Source organism: Eurypyga helias, unplaced genomic scaffold (assembly GCF_000690775.1).
Source record: "Eurypyga helias isolate BGI_N326 unplaced genomic scaffold, ASM69077v1 scaffold28898, whole genome shotgun sequence".
NCBI classification, from domain to species: domain Eukaryota; kingdom Metazoa; phylum Chordata; class Aves; order Eurypygiformes; family Eurypygidae; genus Eurypyga; species Eurypyga helias.
The window spans coordinates 360-10,844 of record NW_010268017.1 but is presented as its reverse complement, the minus strand read 5'-3'; the positions used below and the strand labels follow the sequence as shown (position 1 = coordinate 10,844).

Here is a 10,485-nt window from a genome sequence, read left to right as displayed (position 1 = left end):
GCACGGGCTCCTGTGGGCTCTGCAGTTAGGCCTCAAACACAGGTGTCCTAAGGCGGGGCAGAAGATCAAGGCTTGACCTTCCCTACAAATATCATCCAGGAAAAGCAGGGGCTGCATGGTCCTACTGACTCTTGGGGTTTAAGCAGGCATCCAGGAGACAGCGGATGAGGAGCGCTGGGCATGTGTCTCCATACGAGGAACTCTGACAACTAGGGCTTTCTGCGTGGTCCCCCAACAGCCTGGGGAGTTCAGGCTGTTCCCGCCAGGACTGGCCACACTGGGAAAGGTGAGGCTGCCTGGGCACCCCCACCACATCTCACCCTCCAGTGGCCTCGAGGAGAGGGTGTCACTCCCGCGGGCAGGGAGCCCATTCCCAGAGGGGGAAGCAGAGTTGGGACTTCCACCACAACAGACTCTGGACTAGGAGCAAGGCAGGGGGAGGAGAGCGGGAAAACTCAGTCCTCTCTCCCTGGTCTGCCCCTGGCAGACAGTCTCCTGCTCAGCATCCTCTAACAGCCCCTCCTTCCTCCTAGATGACACCCAAGGCCTAAGAGCCCTCTATCTCCAAAATAATCCCACACACCTCCAAATCACCCTTCAAGCCTGACAGCAGTCCCCCATCCGCCTTCTGATGGGCACCAGCTGTTACCACCTCCGTCAACACACGGGCACCCTGCCTTGCACCAGCCCCACCGTGCCGTGCAGTCTGGCCCCCTGCCCTCTTTCCCACCCCTCCCCGTGGTTCCCTGACCTGCCCAGGAAGGAAAAGCCCCTTCGCAGGGCCGACAGTGTGGCCGAGGTGAGGATGCTGAACCTACACCCATTTGACAAGGAACTCCTGAGATGAGCACATTCAGGTCACACCCTCCTCCCCCGAGAACATCTGGCTGTGCCTTCACACCCATGTTCCCCACAGACACCACGGAGGCTTGTGCTAGAAGAAAACCCTTTTTTTTTTAAACAGAACTTATTTTTCAACCCTTGTTCCTCAGGGTGGGGGGTTTTTTCCAAAGATAAATTTTTATCTGAACAACCTCTGCATATATATATATATATATCTCCCACGTGGGGGCGGGCGGGCGTGCATACCTTTATACACTGAAACACAGTCCAGCAAACTCGTGCCCCCACCAGCAGCCTGTCCTGCTGCATAGCAGAGAAGATAACTACTGCAACAAACAGCAAACAAGATGCCCCCCTCCATCAGGGGGTCTCCCTTTCGGAGAGAGGCGACCACAGTAATACAGCTTGTCTGTCCAGACCAACGTTTCTGCACAGTAAAGGGGAGTCACTGAGCGAAGAGCCCCCAGAGGAAACGCCTCTCTCTCGTGCCCGAGAGCTCCACGCCGCCTCGAGGACATACACTAATGCAAACAGGTTGAGACAGAGTAGGGGCAGCAGTCCAGGCTGGCAGGCGAGGCAACAGCCCGCTTCTAGTCGTAGGCATCATCATCGTCAAAGTAGGAGTCGCAGTCAAGGTTATCTGACTCATCATCGAACAGAAAGTTGTCTTCATCGAGGTCGTCATCGTCGTCGTCGTCATCGTAGTCTTCCTGCCACTGCGGGTCATACTCCTCCTCTTCAACCTCTTTGCCACCTTCGTCTGTGTTGGGGGAGTCACACGTGACGGAACGTTTTGGCCTGCTGCGGAGGAGAGCGTCAGAGCAGAGCCCCGGCTGTGAGCAGCAACCACAACCCACGCCACGCTACCCCTGTCCTCCCTGCTGCCATTCCCTCAGCATCCCCCTCCCGAGCCCTGCCTCAGGGACACAGCAGCCACGCAAGGTGCACCCAGGAGAGGGGGATTAATGGCCTCATCTGCGCACGTCAGAGAGACCTTGGCCGGGCCAACAAGCTGCGGTCTGCCACCAGCTCTGGTGCCTCCGTCTCTTCCCGAGGAGACCCGAAACCCTGCTCTGAAGCAGAGCGCCTCATGACTTAGTTGTCCTTCTCTCTCACAACGCTCAGCACCCTGTTCAGCCCCTGGAAACGCAGCCACTGTCAGAGGGGACTGGTCACAGCAGATGCCAGCTGTGTTCCTTGGTTTAAACAGTGGTTCTCGTCACCCCAAGAACACTCACCCTATACTGGCCCGGGCCGAAGTAGGCACGTTCGAGAGTCTCGCCTTTCTCTGAGCAGGATCCGACAAAGTTTGGAGCCCAACGTGGAAATCCTGCTAGCACAGAGGAACAGCCGGAAGAGAGAGACAATATGTGATCTGGGGTGTACCCTGGGCTGCGAACCCCTTCCCAGAAAGGGAAGACACGTTGCTGAGAGTCCACCCCCTCAGCTGATCGAGCCCCTTTCGAGGTTTGCCCAAGACCCAACCAGAGGAGAGCGAGAGAAGCCACTGATGGGCACGTGGACTTCACCTGTGTGGAATGCCAGAGGATTGCAAAGAGACGCTCCCTGATCTGGTGCACCAACTCCAGCCCAGCACTGAAATGTTCTGCTTTCAGGAGCCGAAGAGAAGAGGCCAGGTCCTGGTACTGCAGCAGGGTTTCCTCTGCAAGACACGGCCAACAACGTCACGCTGCTTCCTGCACCCTCAAGCAGAGACTGAGTCCCTTGGCTGTGATTATGAAGCCTGTCACAGCTACTTATGTCTCCTGTGCACACACACTCCTCTTCCAGAAGGGAACAGGTTGCTCCTTACTGCACAGGATACAGACTGGTTGGAGCGAGTCCAGAGGAGGCCATGAAGATGCTCCGAGGGCTGGAGCACCTCTGCCATGGGGACAGGCTGAGAGAGTTGGGCTTGTTCAGCCTGGAGAAGAGAAGGCTCCGGGGAGACCTTATAGCACCTTCCAGTACCTGAAGGGGCTACAAGGAAGCTGGGGGGGTCTTTTTACAAGGGCCTGTAGTGACAGGACAAGGGGGAACGGGGTTAAATTGAAAGTGGGGAGGGTTAGATTGGATATCAGGAAGAAGTTCTTCCTGGAGAGGGTGGTGAGGCACTGGCACAGGTTGCCCAGAGCAGCTGTGGATGCCCCATCCCTGGAAGGGTTCAAGGCCAGGCTGGATGAGGCTTTGAGCAATCTGGTGTAGTGGAAGGTGTCCCTGCCCATGGCAGGGGGGGTGGAACTGGATGGGCTTTAAGGTCCCTTCCAACCCAAACCATTCCATGATTCTGTGATTCTATGATCCATCTCCACTGGCAGCCAAACTGCTTCAGCGGACTTTCCAGAAATGGCATAAAGGAGGCAAAAATGGGCTGGGAGAAGCGAGAGAGACCAGCTGGGTGCTGCTGTGTGTGCTATCGCCCACTACAGACCCTCTGAACCAGACAGCTGGGAATGCTACTTTGGAGAGGCTGCAGGACTTACCCAGAAGGATCTGCAGAGCATTAGTGTGCAGCTCTAGGCTCTCAGTCTGCTGTTCCACAATATCCATGCTCTCAGTGTCCTGGTTGTAGTAGCTGTACACACAGGAGTAGGCCAGCACCTGGAGCAGGACAGATCGTGCTGTAAGCATCCTCCTCCGAGTTCAGAGTGGGCAAAAAGAGAGCAGCAGCAAACCCTTGCAGACTTCAGTACGGATCAGTGGCTGAGACACCCGGTAGCCTGTGGCAACAGCGCAGTGAACCGTCATGCCAAGTGGCAGCAGAGCCAGGCTACCCAGAGCTACTCGTGGGGTTGGAAATGAATGTGTAATTACTTGGTGGTGAAGTCTGAAATACCCGCTTGTTGCCCCCCCGCCCCACAAGCCATCACGAGAACGGACTGTCAACGCGTACCAAGTGTGACTGACCAGCAGGCCGAGTGTCGCAACAACCGGCGCGCAGAACCTACGCATCGCTGGGCAGCCCAGGTCGACCCCAAGGGGCAACGAACTGAGCCCGGGGGGAAGCGGGGATGGTGCTGCACCGCACCGAGAGCCCACCACAACCGACAAACTCCTGCTATGAAGAAACGACCCCCTAAAGCCACCCAGGCACCCAGCAGGAAACAAGGCCGCTGTTCCCACTTGAAGAGATGGGACAGAGAAGCCAGCAGCAGCAAGCACCAGCGATATGTATCCTGGCAAACACAGGGGCTGCTGCCCCGAGAGTAGAAAACGGGGTCAGACACCCTTCTCCCACATGCCTCCCTCAAATCCAAGTCTGCCTGCACAAACCAGGTACACACTGCAAAGGCAATTCCCACCTCCTTCCTACGCTTCAGGGGACAGAGGACATTGCAGGCCTATGCTGTCACAGCCTTACTGCACACATCCAGTGGCTGTGCCGCAAATCCTTCGTAATTCCGGGCACGCAGTAGGTAACTCAGTGCTCCCAAAACACCTACGGCTCGCGAAATGGAGTTGAGAAAGTAACATCATAACGTGAGCATCAAGATGGACTTCCTAACCATAACACGGCACGGGGAGAGCTTTCAGATGTACGTACCACAGCTGGGGCCTTTCAAACCAGTACGGACCAAACCCAGTATAAAGAAACCCTAAATAAATCCTTGTGCTTCTTCTGTGGCATCAACCTGAGCTGAGCTCCAAATCCTCTGACCTGACCGTGAGGAACACCGCAGACAGAGCCCAGCTCAGAGGGAGAGCAGGGAAAGGCAGACATGAGCAACTCTCCCCTGCCCTGACGCTCCTCCTCCCCTCGCGCTTTTCCTGCTTTCCCCTTGCAATGGAGGCATCTCCTCACTTTGAGAGCGGCAGAAAACACACCAACAGAACTAGGCCTAAGCCTCAGCAAGCCTGTTAACCAGCCTTACCTTCCGTGCCTGTTCTAGCACTTTGCAGGCGTCAAGAACAAAGGTCAAAGTCCTAATCTTTGGCATTTCACTGACGGAAGAAACCCTGTTCCTCAGATTCATGGCAAATTCCTGCAATAACCACAGGAGGAAAGGGAAAAACAAGTCAATCTCAAGCTCCACAAGATTGAAAAAACAGCACTTTCCACACAGATGATTACTAAGCATCCTGAGGTGCCATCCCAGAAGATGCAGGCAGCAGGAGGGCATTTACTGCACCCAACTATGACACCTTCACTGTGCCACCACTTCAACCTTTCACAGTAGCTCCGAGCTAGACCGAGGTCAACCCGCAGCTGCCACTGCTTCTGTTTGGGCACGCAAACACCCCAGGCGAGGCGCTCAGCTCCCACCCCAGGCTTGGAACTACCCCTTCCCTCAGAGCAGGGCGCAGTGACGGGGCATCCCCCACCCCGGATCTGAAGCCTGCCTCCCAGCGTCGGGCGAAATACCCTGAGAGAGGACAGAAACCGTCCTGCTCCCCAGGGCTGAGGGAGAAGTCAGCACCCGCAAAGGAAGGAGGAGGCCTTACCCTCGCGTGGTGATGAAAGGTGCATCTCTCGTTGTAATCCTGAAAACGCTTCTCCTGCCAAGCTGCTTTACTCACCTGGAAGGAAAGGTAGAAGTGACCCGTCGCCATCTCCCTGCAGCACTGGGGGGGCCTGGACACGGCTCCCACACGCACAGACTTTGACAACACGGGCGATACTAGCAGCAAGTGCGCAAAGCGCGGCGTAAAGGGCGACGGCGGAGATCCCCACGCTCCCCGAGGGGCCACGCGCAGCTGCAGGCAAGCGTGAGCCGGTGGGATACAGCAAACCACTCACCATAGCAGAGCAGTTGTAATAATCCTTATGAGTTGGCCTCCAGGGCTTGAGGCACCGCCAGCAGAAGCCGTGGTTACACTTGGCACACGTCATGCTGTGTGGCAGGACAGTGGGAATCACACGGTGCCGACAGCCCCCCAGCGCTCCCCTACATCTCGTGGCTGGGGTCACTTCCGTTCACCCGGCACCACGCATTTCCCTGCGTGTATTTTTTACAGCCTTTGCCACAGACGAGGCTTAAAACGAGCCACCGCCGCTCCAAAAACGAGCTGGGTGAAGTGGCAGCACAACCTCGCGGTGCCAAGCAGCTGAAGGGGGAACCCTGTGGTTTGAGGCTTGTCCCACGCCAGCACCTCACCTCTCCCCACCCGTAACGCAGCGCTCCCCGGGGCGGAGAGGCACTGCGTGGCCCCGGGGGTCACAACACACCACGTGGAGACAAACCCTCGCTGGGTGCCAAGGGCCGTGCCGGTGCAAGAGGGGAACGAGCGGTGTCTCTTAAGGCCCGGCTTCAAAGCTGGAGGTCACCTCCCTGGCATGTAAAAAGCTGCCAGAGATCCGAGCCGATTCAAAAGTGGCAGTTAAAAGGAAATTGTTCGAAGCTACAGGTAATAGGTGAGGCTGAAAGAAAAAAACAGCGCCGAGCTACCCCCTGCCCTAACCTGCGCCTCTGCAGGTCTACAGCGGGTTCTGAGGGCAGACAGTTGTGGTTCTGCTACAGGGCTAGGCTGGTTAAGTCTGCTCTTACTCCACAGCCACCAAAAAAAAAGCCCAATGGACCTAACTGTACATCTGCGCCCTCTCCCGCCTCCGGTGGCAAACAGCAACGGATACTCACTGCAGGCACCCCTCGTTTTTCTCTATCTGAGCCTGGCAGCTGGGGCAGTGCTTTGAGATGAGCTTAGCCAGGTGTTTGCTTTGAGCTTCGCTTGTCATTCCCTCGTAGTACCCGTCATCATCCACCCACTGAGACATGTGGCTGCAGCTGGCAGGATATCTTACCTGAAAGAGAGAGAGAGAGAGAGAGGGTCAACCGCACACAAGCGGGAAGATGTGTGCCGAACCCGAGACAGTATTGCCCGTGATTCAGCTCAGCCTCACCTCTGGGAAGTTGCAGTTGAAGCAGGATATCCAGAAGCACTTGGAACAGGCTGCCCCATAGCCGAGTCCATCCTTAAGGATGATCTGATCACAGCCCTGAGGGTTGGTGCACCACGTCAGGTTGGAGCAACACTCAACGTAACCTCTGAGGAGGGCTTTTTCATACTGCAAGAAGAAGCCAGGAAGGAGGTTTAAGGCAGAGAAGCTGCATGGCTAGGCCTTACCACTGGGGTCTGGTGCCTCTGGGCTCTTGCTCACAACACAACAGCAGGGAGTTCGTTCCCTCTGTGTGAATTCCCCACTCCCTGCGGCATGGCCGAAGGCCGTTCCACAGGAACACACAGTAGCTGAGGTTGGAAGGCACCCACGGAGATGAAAAGCAGCCCGACCCCTCCAGCTCAAAGCAGGGTTGCTCCAGACGATGTTCAGTGGGGTTTGGATCACACCCAAAGATAGAGACTACAAGCCTCTGCCCAACCTGTTCCAATGTCGCACTGCCCCTATTATTAAAAAACAGTTTCTTAAGTTCAGATGGAATTACTTGTATTTCAATTAGTGCCCAACTGCCTCTTATCCTTTCACTGCGTACCACCAAGAAGAATCTGGCTCCTTAATCCCACCCATGTGCTTACACATGTTGGTAAGATCCACCCCTGAGCCTTCTCTTGGCTAAGCAAACAGAGATGCGGCTGCTGGAGCGAATCCAGGATTCCTACTGGAACCATAAGAGCAAGAGCTGCTCTCAGGAAGCCTAAAAGGATAGGGAACAAGTGGCCAGTGAGGTTGTGGGAATAAAGCCAGCCAGGCACAATCAAGAAGGTGCCAAATTCCACATGACACCGATCAACAAATCTTGGAGGAACCTTCACATGTGCTGGAGTTAATCCTGGTACGGAGGCTAGGGCAAGAATCCCTGGGAGCACAATGGAAGACCACCTCCGAAGAACAGGCTGTCGAGGAACTTGAGGGAAACAAGGCTGAGAGAAAACCTCTTTCAGAGGCGTGACAGGGTCTTTAGGTTTTGTAGAAACACAAGCACAAGAAGCTTGAACGCAAATATTCCTGCATCAGCAAGAGTGCAGCCAGCAGGCAAGGGAAGGGATTTCTCACAGCTGACTGGCACTGGTGACACAACTGGATACTGGGAACAGTTTGGGCTACCAAGTACAAGAAGATTAACAGATTAGGGAAAATGTCATCCAGAGGCCAACATGACAGTCAGCGGCTGGAGCACGGGACGTGGGAGGGGAGGTGGCAAGAGCTGGCTCCGTGCAGCACAGGGAGAAGGCAGCAGGGGGGGAATCCTACCACCGCCTAGAGCTACCTCAGTGTAAGACTCGGGGAAGCGTGAAGCTGAAGCAGTATGCTTCAAGGGCAGCGTTAGATCTTCACACAGTAACCTGGATATTTTGGGCGCAGGGTTGGAGCAGAGCTGTCCACAGAACGTTGCAACCTAAATTATTCTGTGACTGCATGCGTGACTCTGCATGAGGCATTGATGCTCCGGCCATACCACGTACGGAGCAAAGAGAGGAACAGGTAAGATTTCAGTGAGAGCATCGGAGCAACTTGTTAAAACTGACCTGCAATAATTATTTTTAATAAAACAGTCATAACAAGCGGGTATTAAATCCTGCTCTCAGACAACTGTGACTACAGGATTTGCAAAGAACTAGCTGCCCAGATACATGCACTAATTCTCCAAGAACGGAAAACAACGCACGAGATACGTCGAAGGAAATGCGTTTCTGTAGCCTTGCCCATTTTGGTTGCCAGTTAGCAAGCTTGAAGAAAAAATATAAGGTATGGCTGCTGTTCGTTTCTCTTTATGACTGTTCACACAGGATCATAATGACAGTAACAAGAGGAGGAGAATATTTTTGGAGAAGCAATTGTTGGTGGAGAGCTGTCAAATAACAGAGCAGTGGACAATAGATGAGACACTTGTTCTGTCCAGCAATTAACAAAAAAAGCCTGTCATGCAACAGCCACAGCTCTGCCATTATGTGGGGAGGATGTTCAACTCTAAGTAATAACTAAAAACTGGAAGAATAGGGAGAACAGTAGTTTCTGCCTCAGAACAAGCAGCTCCTGCTACCTGAGGACTAAGGTGAGCAGAGCTCAGGGAGTCTGGGTTAGGTATGTCTGTAGACCCACACAGACTCAGAGTGAAGATTAAGTCTGACATGGCAACTTCCAGCATCTCCAAATAAACCTGAGGTGCTCAAAGCCAAAGACTGAAGGAAGAGAAAGGACATCGGGGTCATTCATGCAGCGATAAAATGAAATTGCCAAATGTTTCCTTGTCATTTGTCCTAGATTTTAGAGTTGCTTCCAGCATGCCAGCAGAGGGTACCTGTCATGAGCTGCCAGCACCACAGCTCTCACCCGGGCCTCGACCAAGGATGGATCTGAAATGTTGCTTGCTGGAGACGCGCAGAGGAAACGCCACTGCGCTCTTTGGCTGACGTTACGCTTTCCTGAGTAGCCGGGATGGACCACGACCAGAGACAGCAGACACCCCTGGGTCTGCTCTGCCTCAACTGTGACACTGCCAGGCTTAGCAGTGGGAAGGGGAAAAGCAGCAGCAAGCTTATCTGCTGGTGCTGTCCAAAACAAAACAGAGCTTGGACACCCAGTAACTGCCTCTCCTACCTCACCTTGGCTATAATCTCCTCGGAGGAAACAATGGAACAAATGAAGGCTGTAGTTGGCTGCGCACGGCACTCGGATATGGGGCAGGTGCAGCTGAGAACCATGTTCTGCTCAATGCGAGTCGTGAGATACTCACTCCAACAGGGCTGTGAAGGCAGAAGAGGAGAGATCAGAGCTAAAAGGAGCAGCACCGCCTGGGTTACGTGACCCTGGAAGCCCACCTCGCGCAGACGAGGGTGCATGAAAGCACCGCAAACCCTCGGTAAGTACTCAAAAGCACAAAAATAGGAACAGACTAATCAGGAGCTGAAGGGTCACAACAAACAAGGGAACTGAAAAAAAGAGAATGCATGAGCTCTGTGAAAATCAGCTGCTAACAGCTTCAGACATAGAAACTGCTGCTCCAGCTAGGCAGCAGCGATTCCCTACCAAGTTACAGGAGCCAAGGACCCCCAGACTTCACCTTGCAGCAGTAGTGCATGCAGCAGAGGGTTGGGGGCTCCTCAGTGGGACACAGCTGGTTCACACAGACTGGGCAGTGGGTTCCTGGGCTCGGGGCAGGCTGGGCATCCAGTACTTGCAGCCCCGAGGAGACGAGCAGGCCCTCACGGTTCTCCACATAGCTCTGGACCAGGAAGTCCACATTCCACCTGCAGTGCATGAGGAGGTGCCGAGCAACATCCTCCGGGATGCTCAGAGTATCCTGGACCTGCTGTACTGTCTGGTTCATGAGCAGCTTCGCCTCCTCCGGACTAAGCGTATGGCCCATTGGCACCTGCAGCATTGCCATGAGAAACTCCTCCAGCCTGCTGACGCCAGGATTCAACCTGATGTGGAGAAATGTGTCACCTCCATTCAGGGTGGACCCAGGCCGGGGGGTCTGCTCCCCGCGCAGCCACGGCCTCGTCTACCTGAAGGTAGAGAAAGTCTGTCTCTGGGCGGCAGAGGCTGGGCTCACCGCCGTCTTGATCTCCACCGTCTGGTGGAGATGAACAACCCCCCACACCTGGTGACTCCATCCCTACCCGTACAGGCAGTCTATGCTGTCCTCATCCGCAGACTCCTCTGGTGGCCTGTTCTGGAAAACCACCTGCGCCTGGCCCCCAACGGGTGTTGAGAGCTCTGCGGAGACGTATTCCAAGACGTGA

General features: G+C 54.8%; 1 protein-coding gene across 1 annotated transcript; it reads right to left on the bottom strand.

The window, feature by feature from the left end:
- Positions 1 to 1,433: 1,433 nt before the first annotated feature.
- LOC104514074 (cullin-9-like) lies at positions 1,434 to 10,459 on the bottom strand (the record flags this gene model as incomplete). The annotated part of the gene is made up of 12 exons (XM_010157620.1): positions 1,434 to 1,603; positions 2,089 to 2,173; positions 2,373 to 2,506; positions 3,327 to 3,444; positions 4,716 to 4,826; positions 5,287 to 5,361; positions 5,582 to 5,675; positions 6,420 to 6,583; positions 6,683 to 6,847; positions 9,343 to 9,483; positions 9,801 to 10,164; positions 10,363 to 10,459. Coding segments are annotated over 12 exons (1,718 nt in total), but the record flags the coding sequence as incomplete, so codon positions are not given.
- Between the last annotated feature and the right edge of the window lie 26 nt (positions 10,460 to 10,485).